This window comes from Rhinoraja longicauda, chromosome 7 (genome assembly GCF_053455715.1).
Source record: "Rhinoraja longicauda isolate Sanriku21f chromosome 7, sRhiLon1.1, whole genome shotgun sequence".
In the NCBI taxonomy this organism is placed as follows: Eukaryota; Metazoa; Chordata; class Chondrichthyes; order Rajiformes; family Arhynchobatidae; genus Rhinoraja; species Rhinoraja longicauda.
The window spans coordinates 48,457,532-48,480,732 of record NC_135959.1 but is presented as its reverse complement, the minus strand read 5'-3'; the positions used below and the strand labels follow the sequence as shown (position 1 = coordinate 48,480,732).

General features: G+C 43.9%; 1 protein-coding gene across 2 annotated transcripts in view; it reads right to left on the bottom strand.

The window, feature by feature from the left end:
- gucy1a2 (guanylate cyclase 1, soluble, alpha 2) overlaps positions 1-23,201 on the bottom strand; it is a 107,372-nt gene that overhangs the window by 2,731 nt on the left and 81,440 nt on the right. For both annotated transcript variants that reach the window (XM_078402494.1, XM_078402495.1), the window contains one exon: positions 7,152-7,306. In XM_078402494.1, coding sequence (XP_078258620.1) covers positions 7,152-7,306 — 155 coding nt within the window. The remainder of the gene's footprint in view (positions 1-7,151; positions 7,307-23,201) is intronic.

Below are 23,201 nucleotides of genomic sequence, written 5' to 3'. Positions count from 1 at the left end.
GCTGAACCAACAGAGGTCACGGCCTCCGAGAGGAGTTTAACGGGCTTGAGGGTTCCAGCAGCAGATAAACCGAGGTACAAGAAAAATTGTACACAAAGTGCTGGAGTAACTCAGCGGGTCAGGCAGCATCTCTGGAGAACATGGATAGGTGACGTTTCGGGTCGAGACCCTTCATCAGACTGAGAGACTTCTTCAGACTGTTCTTGGGGACAATAACTGGCCTCCTGAGATGCTGCCTGACCCATTGAATTACTCCAGCACCTTTTGTCCTTTTGTGTAAACCAGCATCCGCGGTTCCTCGTTTCCACTGTTTGTACAAGCAAAGTTGGTGATTTTACAGAGGTGGACATGGGCACTATTGCTGGTGGAATGATGAAGTCTCAGTTCTTTGTCAAACATGCCAAGTTTCTGAGGTATTTGGCTCAGCTTCCCACTCTATCCTGTAATAGGAATTGTATAGAGGGAACTGGATTTTTGGAAAGAATCATAGACAATAACAAGTCTTTTCTATTCTTAGCTTCAGGAAAGTTCTGCTCATCAAGTAAAAACGTGGTGGGAATAGAAGAGAAACTATTACAGATGATACTCTGGCAATGATCCAATAACTAGGCTGGAGCCATGGGTCAGAGGCAGTAAAGGACAACATGGTGCCGCCCCTCTGTGATTCAGGCTCTGCTTTGTTCTGTCCCTTCCCAGACCTCTAGTTTCCCCCTCCCAGACTCTTAGTCTGATGAAGGGTCTCAACCCAAAACGTCACCTTTTCCTTTTCTCCAGAGATGCTGCATGACCTGCTGAGTTACTCCAGCATTTTGTGTCTATCTTCAGTGTCAACCAGCATCTGCAGTTCCTTCTTACAAAGGATGGTTAGATGTGTTTACTGCTGAAGTCTGGTTAAAAGTTATGAGGTTTGATAGTTACAGGAAGCAACAACCCTTTTTTGTTGCTGAAGAAATAAATTATTCCAGATGGAATCAGGCAATTAAATATTTTACTATTTCTCCATGTGTCAGTGAATAATAATAACTTTACAAGTGCTTATGTATCATTGTGAGGAACAGCACATTAAGAAACATTCTGTGTTAGCTTTTTGCCTCATAAATTCAGATGAGGCACAAGGATAAGCACAAGGATAGATGATAAACTACTGATCAGAATTCAGAACACCACCCTGTACCATCTACAGGATGCATTGCAGCAACTCCCAAGACTCCTCAGACAGCGTCTTCCAAATTCATGAGGTCAACCAGCGGTAAGGCAAGGGCAGCAAAAGCATGGGAACACCACCATGGCCTTGGACGTTGCACCACCATGACTTGGAATATGTCAAATGACCCTTCCTGAGGTCATCTTTTGTCAGCCCTGTTTTGTTCTGGCCTTCTCTTATCTTTCAGTCTGAACAAATTCAAGAATGAATAAATTCATGAAAAAATAAAAATAAATAAAAATCGAATTCATGATCTCATGAGGGGTCACGCCCTCTTCTCCCCTCTCCCATCCGGCAAGAGGTACAGAAATGTGAAAACACACACCTCCAGATTCAGGGACAGTTTCTTCACAGCTGTTATCAGACAACTGAACCATCCTATCACCAACTAGAGAGCGTTCCTGAGCTAACATCTACCACATTGGAGACTATTGGACTATCTTTAGTCAGACTGAGAATAAAAGGGCCTACCTTTATAAAGTGGATGAGGAGGAATTTCTTTAGCCAGAGGGTGATGAATCTGTGGAATTCATTGACATAGACGTCTATGAACGCTGTCATTGGGTATTTTTAGGGTGGAGATTGACAGAGTCTTGATTGGGAAGGATGTCAAAGGTTATAGGGAGAAGGCAAGAGAATGGTGTTGAGAGGGAAAGATAGATCACCCATGATTGAATGGTGGAGTAGACTCGCTGGGCTGATTCTGTTCCTATGATATTATGAACTTATGAACTTATGAACATTGGGGATTTACACATAAGTGATTTGTAATTCTTCAAGTTAACAGTTGAATATTCTTTCTGGATTTGTTTTGATATCTTTATCTGTATCAAATGAAAGATTAACGAGGTTGGACTGAAAAACTAGAAATGGATGGTAGTTTCAGAGGTGGCTATTGTAAGAATTAATGCCTGTTGATTTAATAAAAGCTTTAGTTTAGAGCAGGGTGCCTCCAAACTTTTCAGCATGAGGGCCACATTATATATTTGGCACATTTTTGCGGGTGTAGGAAAAAAAAGTGTGAGTTTTATAAATTTAATGAACACAAAAAAGTTTAGACTAGGTTACGTTAGATTAGATTAGGAAAGGTTAAACTAGGTTAGGTTAGATTAGGTTAGTTTACATTAGGTTTATATGGCAACAAATACATAATATTCAATTTTTTAAAAGAGCTTGAAATATTGGAATATATATATATATATATCGTAGGTATAAAACAGAAAAAATACAGTGACCACCATTGGGGGAGAGAGGAGAGAGAGAGAGGGGTAGAGAGGGGGAGAGAGAGTGGGGGGGGGGAGATAGAGTGGGAGGGAGGGAGAGAGAATGGGGGGGAGAGAGTGCGGGGGGGAGAGAGTGCGGGGGGGAGAGAGAGTGGAGGGGAGAAAGTGGGGGGGGCGAGAGTGGGGGGAAGAGAGAGTGGGGGGGGAGAGAGTGGGGGGAGAGTGAGTGGGGGGGTGAGAGAGTGGGGGGGTGGGAGAGAGAGTGGGGGGGAGAGAGTGGGGGGGAGAGAGTGGGGGGGAGAGAGTGGTGGGATGAGAGAGAGTGGGGGGAGAGGGTGGGGGGGTGGGCGAGAGAGTGGGGGGAGAGAGAGAGTGCGGGGAGAGAGAGAGTGGGGGGGAGAGAGAGAGTGGGGGGGAGAGAGAGAGTGGGGGGAGAGAGAGAGAGTGAGGGGGAGAGAGAGTAGAGGGGAGAAAGTGGGGGGGAGAGTGGGGGGAGAGAGTGGGGGGAGAGAGAGTGGGGGGGAGAGAGTGGGGGAGAGTGAGTGGGGGGGTGAGAGAGTGGGGGGTGGGAGAGAGAGTGGGAGAGAGAGTGGGGGGAGAGTGAGTGGGGGGGTGAGAGAGTGGGGGGTGGGAGAGAGAGTGGGGGGGTGGGAGAGAGAGTGGGGGGGTGGGAGAGAGAGTGGGGGGTGGGAGAGAGAGTGGGGGGGAGAGAGTGGGGGGGGAGAGAGTGGGGGGGAGAGAGTGGGGGGGAGAGAGTGGGGGGGAGAGAGTGGGGGGGAGAGAGTGGGGGGGTGGGAGAGAGAGTGGGGGGGTGGGAGAGAGAGTGGGGGGTGGGAGAGAGAGTGAGGGGGAGAGAGAGTAGAGGGGAGAAAGTGGGGGGGAGAGTGGGGGGAGAGAGTGGGGGGAGAGAGAGTGGGGGGGAGAGAGTGGGGGAGAGTGAGTGGGGGGGTGAGAGAGTGGGGGGTGGGAGAGAGAGTGGGAGAGAGAGTGGGGGGAGAGTGAGTGGGGGGGTGAGAGAGTGGGGGGTGGGAGAGAGAGTGGGGGGGTGGGAGAGAGAGTGGGGGGGTGGGAGAGAGAGTGGGGGGTGGGAGAGAGAGTGGGGGGGAGAGAGTGGGGGGGGAGAGAGTGGGGGGGAGAGAGTGGGGGGGAGAGAGTGGGGGGGAGAGAGTGGGGGGGAGAGAGTGGGGGGGTGGGAGAGAGAGTGGGGGGGTGGGAGAGAGAGTGGGGGGTGGGAGAGAGAGTGGGGGGAGAGAGTGGGGGGAGAGAGTGGGGGGGTGAGAGTGGGGGGGAGAGAGTGGGGGGGAGAGAGTGGGTGGGAGAGAGTGGGGGGGAGAGAGTCGGGGGGGAGAGAGTGGGGGGAGAGTGAGTGGGGGGGGGAGAGAGTCGGGGTAGAGGGAGCAGCGGGTGAGAGCGGGAGTGCGGGAAGGGGGAGGGTGTCAGAGGGTCCGGTGAAGGAGCGCCGCCACTTACGGGTGCTGCTCCCTCCCTCTCTCTCTCCTCTCTTTCTCCTCCCTCTCTCTCCCTCTCTCCCATAGCCAGCGAGATCTGCGCCACTCCTCTACTCTCCTCCCCGGCCCCGTCTCCCTCTAACGCAGCGAAATAAGAACAAACACAAGTGTAGTTGTTGTTCAGAAGCCCCGCATCCCCGGGGTGAGCGGCGGCGGCGAGGCGGGAAGTTTCACTCGTGTTTGTTCGTATTTCGCTGCATTAGAGGGAGACGGGGCCGGGGAAGAGAGTGGAGGAGCGGCGCAGATCTAGCTGGTGCTGGGAGAGAGAGAGAGAGAGAGAGAGAGAGAGAGAGAGAGAGAGAGAGAGAGGGAGGGAGGGAGGGAGGGTGTAGCCCCCACAAGTGGTGGCGCTCCTTCACCGGACCCTCTGGCACCCTCCTCCTCCCCCTCCCTGGGCTCCCGCTCTCACCCGCTGCTCCCTCTACCCCGACTCCCTCCCCCCTTCTCTCTCTACCCCCGGGGTGAGCAGCGGCGGCGATGGCGGCGCGTAGGGAAGTTTCCTTGGGCTTGTTGTTTGCGAGAGGGCGCTGTGGTCTCTCGCCTTGCCCCAGCTCTGGGTCGGTGGCGATCCGTTCTCTGGTGAACCTTCGCCGGCAGCTTCTGCCTCCAGTCCCCACTGTCTAAGAGCTTGCTGCGGGCCGGATAAAACCTCGTGGAGAGCCGGATGTGGCCCGCGGGCCATAGTTTGGAGATCCCTGGTTTAGAGTCTAGGTATACAGCATGGAAACAGGCCCATTAGCCCACTTAGTCCATGCCACCCATCGATCACCCGTTCACATTTATCACACTTTCTCGTCCCCTACACACTAGGGTCGATTTACAGAGGCCACTCTAACCTACAAACCTTTATGTCTTTGGGATGTGGGAGGAATCTGGAGTACCCAGAGGGCTGCTCCCTTTACCCCGACTCTCTCCCCCCCACTCTCCCCCCCACTCTCTCCCCCCACTCTCATCCCATCACTCTCTCCCCCCACTCTCATCCCACCACTCTCTCTCCCGCCCCCCTCTCTCCCCCCTCTCTCCCCCCACTCTCTCTTTTCCCCCCCACTCTCTCTCTCCCCCCCACATGATCCGCATGGTCACGGAGAACGTACAAACTCCGCACAGACAGCAGTTGAGGTCAGGATCGAAGCCAGGTCTCTGGCGCTGTGAGGCAGCAGCTGTACCAGCTGTGCCACTGCGCCACAGCGCACAGTCTCACAATCTTTCTGTGTTTAAATTTTGTGAGTTAACGTTAGCGGCTGAACAGGGACTTGAACCATGGCCCCTGAGGTTAAAAGTCTGATGCTTTACCGACTGAGCTAATCTTTCTATGTGCTTTATTTTGGCATCTCGACAAAGCTTTTCATACTCTTCAACATCAATTAAGTACATAATCTAATGTGGGCAGCAGGGCACCTCTGGCATGGAATAACTGTACATGTCGCTCACCAAAGTGCCCATCTCAAATCTCCAGAAATTCAATTTCAATACCATCAATTAGCAAAGATAAAAAGCAATGTCAAAAAAGCAGCAATGATTAAAATAACCCAGACGTGGCCGAGATGCAGCTTGATTTGCTGAAAATTGATTTGCAAATGTCAAAGTAATTAGATGCACTGCCTTTTGCTATTCGCAGAGAGGTAGATGTAAGCAGGAAGCAATTAGTCCTGTGATGCTCGAAGAGACTTGTCGTTAGAAGTGTGTTATAAAATATTCAAAATGGATTAACGAAAGTAGTTAGTTGATTTTTGCAGTCCTATGATGTGGGTTACCAGAGGCTGATTTCATTAATGATGTGTTGTAATCTGCATCGGGTATTTAACAGTAGAAGCTTCTATTCGACATGCACTCGTTGTCTACAAAATCCAATTAGATTTCAAAGCACAGTAGACTGGATATCTTAACATTTATTGGCACTCAATGCAAATCAGCTTGGATTGCCCACTGTTTTTTTGCAGTGGACAACAACCAGAGTCACCATCTGCTGTGGTTTTTTGAGGATTAAGATGACTTGCAAAGTAGCTGGCAAAGTTTTTTAGGTTCATTACGGTCAAATACCATTTGCCAAAATCTTGCCAAACAAAATAATTTAACTCTAAGAAAAAGATAACAAGACTTTCAGGGATGATCACAAGAGTGACAGAGACACAAAGCGCTGGAGTAACTCAGCGGGTCAGGCAGCATCTCTGGAGAACATGGATAGGTGACATTTTGGGTCAGGACCCTTCTTGTTGTTTCATTACAATATTGCATTTTAGAGTTTGTGTGTGCAAGTCTACAGAGCTTGCTGGTGAGACCTCTTCTGCAGACTAGAACATTCAATTATTGGAAACCATGAAAATGGGACATAGGATTGGGTAATACTTCACCACAATCCTGTCCGGAGTTGCACAGAAAATGAGGAGAATGATGTGTAGTTTTGTGTAGTTTAGTTTAGTTTAGTTTAGTTTAGTTTAGTTTAGTTTAGTTTAGTTTAGTTTAGTTTAGTTTAGTTTAGTTTAGTTTATTGTCACGTGTACCGAGGTACAGGAAAAAACATTTTGTCGCAAGCTATCCAGTCAGTGGAAAGACAATAAAGATTACAATTAAGCTGTCCACAGCGTACAGGTACAGGATAAAGTGAATAACGTTTAGTGCAAGATAAAGTCCATAGAGTCCAATTAAAGATAGTCCAAGGGTCTCCAATGAGGTAGATGGTGGTTCAGGGCTACTCTGTCGCTCTCTAGATGTGTGCTGAGAGTTCCACTGCTGCATTGCCTAGTCCAGTATTACACTCCACCGCCCACCATAGCCACTGCCAGCACTCAGTCACCCTATCAAGACATTACAAGCCTAATAATGTGCCTGAGGAAAGTGACAGCAAATCCTGAACATAGAAGTTGAGAAGTTTAGTTAAAATAAAAAAACATCTGCTAGGACAACAAAGATGAAAAATCTTGAGCTTTCAAGTGAAAAGGGAGAAGAGGGAAAAACAAAATTCTTAAGATTAAATAATCTTACAAAGACTACAAAAATCTTCACATCTAGAATCATTTCATTTGCATTGCTTACTCATGTTACGGAGAAACAAAGTCATTTTATTCTTACTAATAGCCGACAGTCATTAATTAGTGGTTAGTACACTTCCAGATCTAGTTTCATATCCTGGGATCTATGTTTGGAAAGACTTATCAAAGAGCCTGACATTGTTTATGCTCCCAAAAATGTTTAGGTCGAGCTGTGTTTTGTACTTACTGGTATGTTGTGGGACTGACATTAATGTGGCATGGTTGACTTCCTGATTCAAACTTGCTGGCCAGGGTCACGTTGTTTCCAAACAAGCAATAACGAGGCATTTTTACACCAACGACTCCTGCTAGTACTGAGCCAGAATGAATCCCAATCCGTAACTGTAAAAAAAAGCATAGTTCTTTCTTAAATCGGAGACAATTTGCGCCACCATTGGGCTCATAGATTGTAATAGAGTGTTAGAGTCATACAACATGGAAACAGGCCCTTCAGCCAAACTTGCCCACACTGGTCAATATATCCTATTATGTCAATATGTCCCAATACACTAGTCCCATCTGTTTCTTGAACGTTGCAATAGTACCTGCCTCAACGACCTCCTCTGGCAGCTCATTTCATACACACCACCCTTGTGTGAAAGATACCTAAGTGCTCGACAGTTGTCTTGGTAATGTATCAGCTAATTCCCCAATCATCAGCAGTTGAAAGGCAAACACAAAAGATTATTATGTATAAACTGCAGAAGGAAGAAGAACTCTGAAGAAGGGTCTTGACTCACCTATCCATGTTCACCAAAGATGCTGGCTGACCCGCTGAATTATTCCAGCACTTTGTGTGGCATCAAGGAACTGCAAATGCCATTTTAGAAAAAAGACAGTACTGGAGAAACTCAGCAGATCCAGCAGCATTATGGCTTTTTCAACAGATGGTATATTTGAACAGGGTGCTTGTGCCAACAGAGGTTGGGTCTTATGCTTCCTTGCAAAATCAGAGTTCATCATGCCTCCAGAGGCAACTTATGCAGGTGCCCTGGCTGAATGGACGGACTGCTTGCATCACCAGTACCTAAGTACTGACCCTTAGATAAGTCTGGATGTAAGAAACTTCGAAACATAAAAAAAATAGGTGCAGGAGTACGCCATTCGGCCCTTCGAGCCAGCACCACCATTCAATATGATCATGGCTGGTCATCTAAAATCAGTACCCCGTTCCTGCGTTTTTCCCATATCCCTTGATTCCTTTAGCCCTAAGAGCTAAATCTAACTCTCCCTTGAAAACAAGAGAGAACAAGGAGAAGGTGAGGACAGGAGGGGAATGGGTTCGTGAGCTGGAACAAGCTCAAGATAGGGCTGTGGAGCCATCTTGCTTTCCCTCCATAACTTCTGTATTGCTCTTGTTTCCACAATCTACAATAATCTGTATGTCTGTCACAAGCCCTTTGACCAAAAGAGACTCACAGTCTTCACCACATAACGGCAACCACACTGACACAAACATGACCTTCTGGGCTGAGTGTAGCCTTGGGACAGCAGTGTGGAAAATGCCAATCTAATTGAATGATTTTTCTAAATGAAATTATTTCAAACTGGTGTGACTATTGCATGTGAATCCCTTTTAAAATTCTGGTTCGGTGTGGTGCTAGAAATAGATTTTTCAAAGACAAATATTGTCAGTCATTCGCATTTTATTTTTGCCAGATCAATGCTCATTGCCACAGAAAGCTGCTACAGCTAAAGAAAACTAAATTGAAGCAGAGCTAATGTTAACATACAGGCACATGCAAGATGACATATAATCCAATTTAAGACAGTGCCCTTGGTAAAATGGATCATAATTGAAAGGTACGGTCACATTTGCTGCAATGTGTCACAATTTGAAAAGCATTCCCAATAGCAGGAATTGATGATGAGCCTACTTCTCCACTAAAAGTCAAGTGAAATGCAGATAATAATAGTCAGCCTGAGCAACCTTTATGTTAACTTAATGATAATTAAACCTTTATGGTAGCTTAAGATAGACACAAAGTGCTGGAGTAACTCAGTGGGTCATACAGCATCTCTGGAGAAAAGGCAATGTTTCGGGTCAGAATTCTTCTTCAGACTGAAAGTGGAGGTGGATAGTTGGATCCCGAACCTTAGCACTGGTAGCACAGCTCCCGATACATATACTATTTAAAAAAAAGACACAGTGCGCTGGAGCAACTAAGCAAGTCAGGCAACATCTTTGGAGAACACGGATAGATGATGTTTCAGGTCTGGATCCATCTTCAGACTGCATTGCCTACGTCTGCAAAAGTCTGAAGAAGGGTCCCGACCCAATCTATATCACCTATCCATGTTCTCCAGAGATGTTGCCTGAGCCATTGTGTTACTCCAGCACTTTGCGTCTTTTTTTGGTGTTATATTGAGATTCTCTTGCGACCTTCAGCAGTTTTAGGTGTAAAGTTGTAAAGTGTGCTCCCGTTCTGCTCGTATTCCTTTTGTTATCCAGTCTTCTGGGCCTCCTTTATAGACTCACTTCAGACATCATGTTGTGTTTCTACTCATTTGAAGAGCATGAACGACACAGTACCAAAATGCTTCTAGGTAGGGAGTAGTTATCAATACAGGAATGAAACCTGGAGTATTTGTAATATTTTTTTATAAACCAGCATCTGCAGTACATTGTTTCTACATATATTATTCAATCTGTTTTCTGTCTAGGTAGCAGACTTCTGCAAGCGCCAAGTATCTACAAACCCGTAACCTAGCTGCTGAACAGAATTTAACTGCATTAACATAGTGAATACGTCAGATGCTTTAATTGATCAACCACAAAGAAAACAACATTCACAGCATAGGCTCCCATAATTAAGTGGTGTTATCAGAAGAGCATACCATTACCGAGGATCTATCTGTGAATTGCGAACAACATTCAAACAAATGACAATTGCATGTTCATTACAATTATAGATTAGAGTCATAGAGTCCTAGAGTCATACAGCACGGAAATAGGCCTTTCGGGCCAACTTGTCCACGCCGACCTACCTGCCCCATCCACACTAGTCCCACCTGCCTGCGTTTGGCCCATATCCCTTTAAACCTATCTTTTCCACCTACGTGTCTAAATGCTTCTTAAACTTTCTGATAGTACATGCCTCAACTACCTCCTCTGGCAGCTCCTTCTATACTCGCACCACCATTTGTGTAAAAAAGGTACACCTCAGGTTCGTATTAAATTGTTCCCCCTTCACCTTAAACCTATGTCCTCTGGTTCTCAATTCCCCTACTCTGGGCCTAAGACTCTATTCGTTTACCCTATCTATTCCTCTCATGATTTTGAACACCACTATATGATCACCCTTCATCCTCCTGCACTCCAAGGAATAAAGTCCTAGCTTGTTCAACCTCTCCCAATAAGACTGCTGGCAATATCCACGTAAATCTTCTCTGCACCCTTTCCAGCTTGACAACATCTTTCCTGAAACACAATACTCTAAATGCGGCCTCACCAATGTCTTACGTAACTGCAGCAAGACCTTCCAACTTCTATACCCAATACTGTAAATGATGAAGGCCAATGTGCCAGAAACAATACTGTGAATATGCCAAAAGCAAATTCATCTCTATAATTTTTGGAAAAGTACAAAATATATTTTAAATATTTAACGTAGCTTGTACTTTAACTTTTCAGACATTGTCTTTATCAGGGTGGCACAGCGGTAGAGTTGCTGCCTTACAGCACCAGAGACCTGGGTTTGATTCTGAATGCGGGTGCTGTCTGTACGGAGTTTGTACACTCTCCCCGTGACCTGCGTGGGTTTTTTTCCGGGATCTTCGGTTTCTCTCTATGACTCTATGACTATGACTCTATGACTAAGCCATAATCAGGTAAAAAGTGACTGAACCTAAAGACATTTGAGAGGGAACCAAAGGTTTTGTTTAGTGGGATAGGTTTCAACAAACAGGTTAAAACAGGGATAGGTTATCAAGCAACAAAAGCTTTTCAATGTACCTCGGTACACGTGACAATAAACCGAACTAAACAAGCATCGTAAGAGAGAAATAGAAAGACCAAGAGATTTTTGGCAAGGAAGTCCAGAGCTTTAGCCCATTCCAGGAACTTGAGAATAAAATGACTGTACGATGACTGTATAACATCGTGCCAATGGGAAGCTGCATTGTGAGTGTTGGCATCTATCAGTTGAGCCATTGTCAAAGCCCATTCTGCCATCTCAGGAGGGCATTAAAAAAAAACCATTTCAAAGAAGAGTGTGGAATTATCACAAGAGCTAGGCTGATATCTGTTCACTGTCTAAAACGCATTATCAGGTCATTATCACATTAGCAACTATAGGAGAGTGAATTGCTTGCTACATTTTTCTTATTAAAAAAGTGACCAGCTCCGGATCTATCCCCATAATCTTTATGTTAGTAATTCTCTTTTTTCTTTGCTCTCTCTCTATTAGTTTATAGTCTTTTTTTCCAGCCGCTTTTCATCTTTATTTTTTCTTTAAAATTTTAAAAATTGAAGCTATGTAAGAACTCTATATCCAGTTTGTGGTTTATTATTATTTGTACATATGCTTTAAAAAATTAAAAATTAAAATAAAAAAAAAGTGACCAGTGGAAATGGCCTATAAAATGTTTTTACAGCGTGCTTTACTGGTAAAGCATGGTAAAATGTTTTAACGTCAGGAGGCATCCTGATGTTATACCAGGCTCTAAATGAATGCATGGCTGTTTTGCTTTGCTGGATAATGACACAACTGGGAATGGTGGGTTTCCTCCCACACTCCAAAGGCATACAGGTTTGCAGGCTAATCGACTGGGTATAAATGTAAGTGTGTGCAGAATAGTGTTACTGTGAGGGGATCACTGGTCGGGCCTGTTTCTGCACTGTATCTCTAAACTAAACTAAACAATGGGGAATCTCAAATATGCCAAGGTGATCTCAGACTGTCAGATATTGCTTTAGGAAACTTTGTCAAATGCTTTTGGGTTTCGGGGGAGTAGAATCAGTCTGAAAAAGGGTCCCGAACAAAACATCATATGACCATTCCCTCCACAGATGCTGCCTGAACCATTGAGTTCCTCCAGCACTTTGTGTTTTACGACAGGTAGAAGTATTTGTTTGGTTGGGGTGATGTAGATACAATCTTGTGAGCTGACACTCACTTCAAAAACAGTGATGCAGAAATATAACTTCACTGCACCCATTTTCCATCATAAGTAAACAAATAATGTCTCACTAAGGGATGTTTCTGATACAAATAAATTAAAACTTTGGATTTGTATATGGTTCTCAAATTCTATTGCCAGCCTTGTATCACTTTAGGTTTTTAGTGAGAATTAGGAGACATAGCTCCAGGCATATTAGCCATCATTATTACAACAATCGATATGTTTTAAAGTTGATTTACAAAGCTGTGTGTTCTGTTCAGTAAATTAAATTTTGTTGAGACATTATTTAGTGATACAGCGCGGAAACAGGCCCTTCGGCTCACCGAATCCGCACCAACCAGCAATCACCCCGTACACGAGCATTGTCCTACTCACTAGGGACGGTTTACAATTTACAGATGACAATTAACCAACAAACCCATATGCCTTTGGAGTATGGGTGGAAACCGGAGAAAGTATCAAACCCAGGATCTCTGGCGCTGTAAAGCAGCGATTCTACCACTGTGCCACTGTGCCACCACAGTTACAGTTAACTGTAACTCGTAAGCTCCTTCGTCTTCATCACCTTCAGAACCTTCCAAAATAATATTTAACATCAAAAAGCAACTGGGCGGCACAGTGGCGCATGGGTAGAGCTGCTGCCTCACAGGGCTGGAGACCCGGGTTCAATCATAGCACTGTGCTGTCTGTGAGGAGTTTGCAAGTTCTTCCTGTGACCGTGTGGGTTTTCTCCGGGAACTCTGGTTTCCTCCCACACTCCAAAGACGTGCGGGTTTGTAGGTTATTTGGCTAAATTGTCCCTTGTGTGTAGGATAGTACTCGTGTATGCGTGAGAACGTGAGATAACATAGAACTAATGTGCCTAGAATAGGTGATTGATGGTCAGAGCAGACTCGGTGGACCAGAAGGCCTGTTTTCACGCTGTCTCTAAACTAAACCAACACAGCAGTAACAGGCGAAAACAGATGTGCAAGGGGAGGTCTTCAAATCTCAATGGTGAGTATATGACATTTCGGGTATTGCAGGTCTGATTAAGCACCAACAGGACTAATGCTTAGAAATCCTTAGTAGTTTCAAATTTAATAAGGTAGACATTTGTGTTTGGTCATGCTGCAAAGTACTTCAGCTGCCTTACATAGCTCAGTTCAATATTTAGGTGTCCCGAAAACGGAAGACAAATAGATTTTGATATAACTAGCCAGAGATTTCAACTGGATTGTGCTAATGGATTTGCACCGCACATTCGTTGAGTGTCAATGATTGTTTATGATTGTTTATCTGCACAAAACCCTTTCTCATAAAGAACTGTTGAGTTGCAGTTCTCCCAAAACACTGCAGCACCACTGTTACCATGGCAACATTTCCAATATTAGCCCGGAAAGCTGAAATAGAAGTTTTTTAGTTCCAATCAGTTTAACTTCTGTGGATAGAAACACATTATTTTTCTACTTGAAGGAGCAAAACAGAGTCCTTGTAAACAGAAACGTGGATAATATTGAACAAGTAGGATAAAAGGAGCTGGATAATTCAAGTACATTAGAAAGGTTAGCGTATGGCATTTTATCTGTACAGAGCACCCTCACGGATGTATCAATCAGATGGTCTTCCCATCACTTCAGATGGAGAGGAGCCGCCATTCAAAGGGGCGAGTAGGGCTGAAACCTCTGGCAGGGGAATATTGGAACCAGCGATCAGGTAAATGACCAGGGGGAGTTGGAGATTAAAGGGAGGTCCCAGGGTTTATTGGGTTGATTCGATAGTCGTGAAGTCGATTGTTGTGTGTGGTGTAATTAGAGGGCTGTTGGGCCTCCAAATGGAGAATCAGGGCCTTGACCGATCAAAGGGTAAGTAGTGTTTTTTTTGTAGGTGATGGTGGTTAAAGACCTCGAGGGAATCTAGCACTTGGATCAATGGAAGAGAATGAGTGGATTGGAGGATATTGGGGGAAATTGAGATTAGAAATTGGGAGTGATGAAACAGGCCAAAACGACAAATACTAAGTAAATAACATCATAGTAGGGTCTCAATCCAATCCCATGCTGTAAGGACCGAAATGTGACTGAACCTGGGACAACTTGGTCTAATTTCCCTTTTGTTCCGCAAGGGTCATTATAGTGTTGGTTTGTGCTGACTCCAGTGTAATTTAATATATATATGATAAATCGATAGGGTAAATTCACAGAGTCTTTGACCCAGAGTAGAGGAATTGAGAACCAGAGGACATAGGTTTAAGCTGAGGGGGGGGGGAAAGATTTAAGAGAACCTGAGGGGCAACTTTTTCACATAAAGGGTGGTACATGTATGGAACGTGTTACTGGAGGAGGTGGTTGAGGCAGGTACTATCACAACATTTAAAAAGCATTTGGACAGGTACATGGATAGGACAGGTTTAGAGGGATATGGGCCACATGCAGGTGGATGGGACTAGTGTAGATGCAGCATGTTTTTAAAGTGAGGGGGGAAAGATTTAGTGGGAATTGAAGGTAACTTTTTTTATGTAGAGGGTGATGAGTATATGGTATGAGTTGCTGGGGACGTAGTTGAAGCAGGTACTATTGTAACGTTCAAGAGACATTTGGACAGGTACATGGATAGGATAGGTTTAGAGGGTTATGGGCCAAGCATGGGCAGGTGTGACTAATATAGCTGGGGCATGTTGGTTGAGCTGGGCTGAAGGGCATGTTTCCACGCTGTATGACTCTAGTGGTGCAGGTGTGACACACAACATGAAATAGGTGGTTAAAATACCAGAGTGGCGCAAAACAAATCAGAAATAGACATTACTGCATTTTACTCCACTTGTACCTACATTTTCAATCATAATGTGCTGAGGGAACATTGTCATGAAGTCTAATTTCTAAGCAGCAGCATATTCATTTTAATAAAGCACCTGAAATAATTAATACAACAATAGTCATTGTGGTCATTTGGCAGAAAATTAGTGGCATATATGAAATCAAGACATTTTTTTCAACCTTGAATTAATGTAGATAATCTCAAATAAAAATAGAAAACACTCAAAATATGGACATCAATTAGCATCAGAAAAATGTAGGTTATGAAGGAAGCTCATTGTGCTCAGACCAATGAAAGGAAAAGGCACGATGGCGTAGTGGTAGAGTTGCTGCCTTACAGCACCAGAGACCCGGGTTCAAACCTGACTACGTGTGCTGTCTGTATGGAGTTTGCATGTTCTCCCTGTGACAGCATGGGCTTTCTCCGTGTGCCTCCCACATTCCAAAAAAGTGCAGGTTTGTACATTAATTGGCTTCTGTAAATTGTCCCTAGTGTGTAGGATGGAACTAATGTACAGGTGACCATTGGTTGGCATGGACTCGGTGGGCTGAAGGGCCTGTTTCCATGCTGCATCTCTAAACTAAACGAAAATTGATAACCACTATCAGTCAAGACCCTTCAGGATTTCCAGTTTCAAACAAATCCTCTCTCGTTTTTCTAAATGTTTAGATGCTACAAACCCACCTATTCTAGGTAACAGCCGTCTCTGAGCAGTTTCCATCATTTAAAATCCACTCTTAAATATGTAGATCTATACTGTACAGAGTACCGCACACTTGATGTCACCGATGCCTTGTGTAACTGTTTGCATAACCTCCCTTGTTCTGCATTCAACTTGCTTGGCAACACAGACAGTGGGCCAAAGGACTCGTTTTTGAGCTGTATCTCTCTGTGACTAATTTAAGTCGCAACATCAGTGCTTTTTTGGAAATAAAAATCATCATTAGTACACCTTACGATGGCAATGACTTTTGGACACGGTTGTGAAAATGGTGACATCATTAGTCTAAATCACTGCAGAATCAAGTCAGCAAAAATATTTTATCACACACCTGCTAAATGCTGTCTTCCATTAATTCAGCTCATTGCAAGGTTATTAAAATTAATGGACGTCACATTTATTTGGAAAGAAATACGAAGCAGATAATGATTTACTCATTGCAGTCAGCTGCTTCATTCCAAAGTGGGTGAACACATTTGCTGGACCTTAATTACCAGTTTAGTAAAAAACTGAATCTTCCTCTCCTCTAATGAGGCAATATTCATTAGGTGCTAATACAGCTAAGTTTTAGCACGTTATTTAGGGACTCAGCAAACAGGCTATTTTCCTTATTCTTGAGAGATACTTTATAAAGGTAGAAGCAAATATCACCAACATATAAAAACTACTTTTTACTTCAACCTTTTTATATTTTCAAAACCAGAGTGTGATGTTCACCCATGTATTAGCTATTTGTCATTTCTATTTTCATTTCACCAAGGACGGCAGCACATGGACCTCTGGAATATGACAAACTGAACTCCTATATGTCCTGCCAAAGATTCCTAGAAATGAATGCATATTTTAGTTTAACTTTATTGTCGTGTGTACCGAGGGACAGTGAAAAGCTTTTGTTGCGCACTAACCAGTCAACGGAAGAATTATATACGATTACAATCGAGCCATTCACAGTGTAAAGCTATATGATAAAGGGAATAACGCTGAGTGCAAGAAAAAGTCCAGTAAAGTCCGATTAAAGATTGTCCATTTAATTTTAAATTTAGTAGTTTAGTTTAAGTTAAACTACTATTGCCTCCAAATAAGTTCTCCTTCTATTGAAAGCAAGGGTAATTGAGAGTGAGCATCAAGATCATGATGTGTAAGAAGAAACTGCAGATGCTGGTTTAAACTGAAGATAGACACAAAAAGCTGGAATAACTCAGCCAATGAGTAGTCTGAAGAAGGGTCTTGACCCGAAACGTCACCCATTTCTTCTCTCCAGAGATGCTGCCTGTCCTGCTGAGTTACTTCAGCTTTTTGTGCCTATCAAGATCATGATATTCGTTGAAGTCTGTATATTTTTTGGTAATGTTCATTGACTCGTCTGGTCACTTTGCCTGCTGTTGAGTTCGACATTTTGTTTAATTAGGACATAAAGCTGTACAGCACAGGAACAGGCCCTTCGACCCATCATGTCTGTGCTGACCATGCCAGTCTCATTAATCCCTTGTTCCTGCACCTTGTCTGTATCCTGCTGCTCCCTGCCTCTTCATGTGTCTGCCCAAATGGCTCTGAAATGTTGCTGTCGTATATGCTTCTGCCACCACTTATATAAAAACCAGCGATTCAATGGAGTGTCCATGTAATCTGTGTATCTATTTCACCCCAAATGTAACTCCCCATAAAATCAAAATCATCCAGTTACTTCCAGCAATATTCTGTGCCTCATATAAATAGAAACAACAATTTGCATTTATATTCGCCACCTTTAATCTTGCAAAGGCGTCAAGAGCACCTCAAAGGTTTATTAACAAAGACTGTCGTTGAGTCATCCAAGCCAATAACAAGATGATTTAGTGTTAGGTCAATTGTATTCTGCAAAGATTTTGAAATGTTTGCTTGGGTGAAGGAGGCAGAAATAGTGGAAGCAGAGGCAGTGGCTGAAGAAATTCAAACCACCTATCCCTGGACCCAATCTTGCTTGCAGACCTCACTTCCAGATCTGATTTTGCCTGCAGTGCCCTCCTCCCTCATCCTTTCATTCCACATCCCCAGACCTGGCTTGAACATGAACGTAGTGCCACAAAAAGTTAAATGACCACTCACTTATGGTAAAGGTACATTAAATTCCATCATCTCTGGTGATACCTTCTGTAGCAGAGCCTCACTGTCCCAAGTAATCCCACCATCACTCGATTCCATCACCTGACGGGCAATTCACAGCAGCCAATTAACCTACAAACCCGCACGTGTTTGGGACATGGGAGAAAACTGGAGCACCCTGAAGAAACCTATATAGTGACAGAAAGAACGTGCAAACTCCACAGTGAGAGCAGCTGAGGTCAGAATCGGACCCAGACCTCTGGCGCTGTGAGGCAACAGCTCTACCAGCTGTGCCACTGTGTTGAGTTAGAATTACCTCTACGTCTGCACTCAAGAGTGTTCCCATTAATTGCATTCCTCCTCTTAACTCCCAAACCCTGTATTCTCTTACATGCCCATCAACTTGTTCCTAATTCTCCTACCACCCACCTACAATAGGGGCAATTTACAGTAACCAATTAACATAAACCTATGAAGCCCTCAGAGGAGAACCACACAATCAGGGCGGCATAGTGCCACACAGCTGGAAGAGCTGCTGCCTTTCAGTGCCAGAGACCAGAGTTTGATCCTGACCTCGGGTGCTGTCTGTACGGAGTTTGCATGTTGTCCCTGTGGTTTCCTCTGAGTGCTCCGGTTTTCACCCACGTCCCAAAGACATGCGGGTTTGTAGGTTAATTGGCCCTCTGTAAATTGCCCCTAGTGTGTAGGGAGTGGATGAAAGAATGGGATAACATAGAACTAGTGTGAATGGGTGATCGATGGTTGGCATGGACTTGGTGGGCCAAAAGGCTTGTTTCTATGCTCCAAAGAGGTACAGGCTTGTAGGTTACTTGGCTTCAGTGAACATTGTCCCTTGTGTGTAGGATAGTGCTAGTGTACGGGGATCATTGGTCGGCATGGACTTGGTGGGCCGAAGGGCCTGCTTCCATACTGTATCGCTAAACTAAACTAAATTAAACAATAACTTCTGCACCACTACGATTGACTGTAGGAAATTAAAAAGAAACATGGATGTTGTCTACAGAGCGCAGAACCTTGAAGAATGCCATTTAAAGCTGTGCGGCTCTACTTTGCTGCTGCCTCTTATTATGAGACCAATTGGATCAGCGGTAGTCCTCCATGGAAATGATGTCCAATGCCCCATACAAATGACTGGTTATGGACAGATCTCCGTGGCTGACCAAAATTATCCAACTACATCATAAATGAGCACAGAGACCCAATAACTACAGACGCTGGAATCTTGTACAAATCACAATGTCATGGAGGAAATCAGCAGGTCAGGACAGATGGTGTTTTGGGTTGAATCCCTCTCCAGAGTCTGAAGAAGTGCCCTAATCTGAAACGTCATCTGTCCAGCCCCTTTGGCCTGCTGAGTCCATCCACAGATGCTGCCTGACCCACAAAAAAAAAGAACTTTGTTCATAATCACCATAGTCACAGGCAAAATCTAATGGGCAAATGATTCGGCCCACAACTTTTTAACAACTCAGATTAGCTTACCTTTTAGAAGCAGAAGTACTCTCCACCTATTATTAAAAATCACTTTATCTGATAAAATATAATTAGGCTGTTTCGATACTGCCTCATCTACTAAGAATTTACAGCATTTTTTCCATCGTTGATTCAGGCATTGTGCTGCAGAATCTGCTGCAGATTATTGGACTTCATCTTGCACTAAATGTTGCACCATTTATCTTGCATGAAATCTTGCATCCTTCATCTGGGCACTATGGACAGCCTAATTGTATTCATGTGTAGTCTTTTTAGTGGGACCAACGATGAGCCTGACCAACAATGGCAAATCTCAGCCTCACCGATAGAATCGGGGTCTTGTAAAGACCCGTTAGGAAGTTAAATGATACATCGTTCCAATATGGATGGTGGAAGAAGATGATATATGTGATATGTACCTCCAGGCTCTATTTGCACGAACAGTAAGAGAAACTCATTGTATCCAGTCACATAACTAGATGGATCTAGTTACAAATATAGGCACACAGTGCTGCAGCAACTCAGCAGGTCAGGCAGCATCCCCAGATGAATAGGTGACGCTTCGGGTCGGGACCCTTCTTCAGACAGATTATAGGGGGGTTGGGGTGGGTAGAAAGGTGGAAGAGAGGAGGGGCTGGACAAAGCGTGACAGGTAATGGGTGAACACAGGCGAGAGGGGGAATTTGATAGGCAGATGGTTGGACATAGGCCAGAAATCAAAAAAAGGAGCGAGCAAAAGGATTGAAGAGGTGCAAATTGTGAAGCCAGAGTATGGAATGTAGGTGGAAAGGGTGGGGAAGGAGAAATAGATACAAATCCTGGTGGGATACAGAGGAAGGGGGGGGAGAGGAGAAGAAAGGAGGGTATGGAATAGAAAGGGAACGGGAAGGCGGGTTGTTAGAGGTTACCTAAAATTGGAGAATTCAATGTTTGAATTACATATTAGGTTATTAATGTAGCTCCTTTCCACCTCAAAAAAATATTCTCCCAAAGGATTTCAGCCAGAGTATATTGTATTTGGAAGATACGCTCAAAGTGCTGAAGTAACTCAGTGGGTCAGGCAGCATCTCTGGAGAAAAAGGATGGGTGACGTTTTGGGTCAGAACCTTCCTCAGACTGGGCTTCGGAAATCAGCAAAGTGAGTTGTGGGCTGCAAAAAAAGCTTTCTGAAGAAAGGATCCAACCCAAAATGTCACCCATCCTTTTTCTCCAGAGATGCTGCCTGACCCGCCAAGTTACTTCAGCACTTTGTGACTTTTTCGGTATAAACGAGCATTTGCAGTTCCTTCCTACATATATTGTATTTGGGTTCTCATGAGAAAAATAATACATCACCAGACGCATTCAATATTTTCCATCAAGCATATTGTTGGATATTCTCTATTAATTGACCTCGAATATTTTGGCTCAGCATGGGTGCTGGAAATTCCACTGCGGAACCTCATTAATCACTTCAAAGTACAGTCAACATCACAAATTTAGAACGAATGTGACATGCAATTATTTTCACTTCTGCAGGCTATTCTTCAGTTTGACGTTATTTGGTGGCAGACAGTTTAATTAGAACTTTTCCAAAACCTCACAGCATTCAGGACAACAGGAACAAAATTGGCCACTGTTACATCTCTTTTGTCAGGAACCTGTGTGTCATTCATCACATACATCTCGAAAAGCACGATCAAAACGGCAGCAGCAATAAACAGTTCACTTACATGACAATTCCATTGGTAGAATGAGGGAAAATAACAAGGTCAACACAGTTTACAGGGAATGAAAATTGAATCAGTTTCCCTGATCTCATTGCCCATTCCAGCTGTGTTGTGTAGACTGAGGAACTTTGAATATTGTTGAATCATATGTTAATTATTGCAAGCAATGGTTATTGTAAAAGTAAACCATTCATCCCATCATTGACATAAATCATATATGTAGCTTCCATTACTAAATAACATCAAAGTATCTTAAAGTAATAGGAAACAAAATAAACAATTTTAAGCTCACTGTGGGGAAAAAGAGAAAATGCTAGAATTTTCAAGCACCTTCGTTGTCTGCACATCAAAAAGGAACATAAAAGCAAATTTAAAAACACTCTAAATACTGGAAGTCCAAATAAAAACAGGAAAATGTGAGAAATATTGGGCAGCTCAGAATCTAAATTGTGTTAAAAAGGCTATTGATCTGGAATGTTAACTCCGTTTCTCATATTTGATCTGCTGTGTATTTGCAGTACTTTCTGTTTTTTAATAATATATTATAGGTAAAATGTCTCTTTGCAATTTCCTAAAGTAATGATATGACCGCCAAAGCTTATTGGAAAGTAACTTGGACAATTCTCTTGCAAAACACCAAGTGCTGGTGGAACTCAATGGGTCAGGCAGCATCTGGAAGGGAATGGGCAGATGACTTTTTGGATAAGAACACTTCAGACTGATTGTGGAAAGAGGAGAAAGCTGGAAAAGAGAGGCAGGAAGCAGAAAGAGGGACAAATGCTGGCAAGTGATGGGTAGTTTCAGATGAGTGGTGCAGTGGTGCAGACAAGAGAACTGCTGCCTCACAGTGCTGGAGATTCATGTTCAATCCTGACCTCGGGTACTGTCTGGGTGGAGTTTGCACATTCTGCCTTTGACCACGTGGGCTTCTTCCAGGTGCTCCAGTTTGCTCCCACATCCCAAAGAAATGCAGGATTGTAGGTTAATTGGCCTCTGTAAATTGCCACAAGTGTGTACGGAGTAGGACACAGTGGGATAATGTGGAACTAGTGTGAATAAGTGATCGATAGTCACCGTGGACCCGGTAGACCGAAGGTCCTGTTTCTATGCTGTATCTCTAAACCATTAATTTAGGGCAGCAGTGGCGCAGCGGTAGAGTTGCTGCCATACAGCATCAAAGACCAGGTAGGTGAGACTGGTGTAGATGGGACATCTTGGTCGGCATGGGCAAGTTGAACTGAAGGGTCTGTTCCCTGGTGTACGACTCTATGACTCAAAGTACTTTCCTGAATTATATTTCTGATTATTGCAAGTCATTAAATACATAAGAAATGTTTAAAAATAACTTTCATTAATATTTCATCACGTCAATATTTCCCCATGGACAATGTAACTATTGAAACACTGTAGTAACATAGTGGTAAGTTAGAGCAAGAGTGGGTCATGTGGCGTATGGCACTCCCACCTCCATTTCCTGTCATCCTGATCAAACCTCCATATTCACTTTATTTTCCTAACCTATCCTCAGATCTATTAATTCCCCCCAAAAATCTCATTTACAGTCCTCTGAGGTTGAGAATTCTGAATGTTCACTGCGTCCGAAGTGAAGTACCTTCTCATCTCAGTTCTCGTCGTTTGACTCTTTATCCTGAAGCAATGACCTGGACCATGTTAACTCTTCAGAGGGTTTTACCTGTGTTGATGAGACCTTTCAATTTTCTAAACTCCACTTCATTTGCACCCATTTTTTCCCCAAATAGATCAGTTCTCTCGTCGCAGAATCAATCTAGTGAACAGATTTTGTGCGCCCTCCAAACCAAATGTGTCTTGCCTCAAAGGGACACCAAAGGTAGACATTGAAGTCCAGGTATGGCCTGTCCAAAGCCAAGTACATCAAAACCATCTGACATTGAATGTAATGTCACTCTTCCCCTCTGCTATCAGGCTTCTGAACAATCCTTCCATTAGCTGGGGTACTGTCCGATTCACCTATACCCCCTTGCGGACACTGTCTATGGAAACTGGTGCGTTGCATTGAGAGCTATGTTTGGCACTCTGAATCTTCCCCTTTGCACTACCTCTGTCTTTGCTTTCAGCACTTTGGCCTTCATCAGTCAGAGATTTGAGTATAGAAGTTGGGAAGTCATGTTGCAGTTATATAAAATTTTGGTGTGGCCACATTTAGAGTATGGTGTTCAGTTTTGGGCACCGTTCATCTGACTGGCGCCGACGATGGCTGCCATGGTGTACTGCTCCTTGCTGTTTTGTCTGTGTTTGTTCGTTTGTGTCATCTGTGAAAATCCCACAAAGA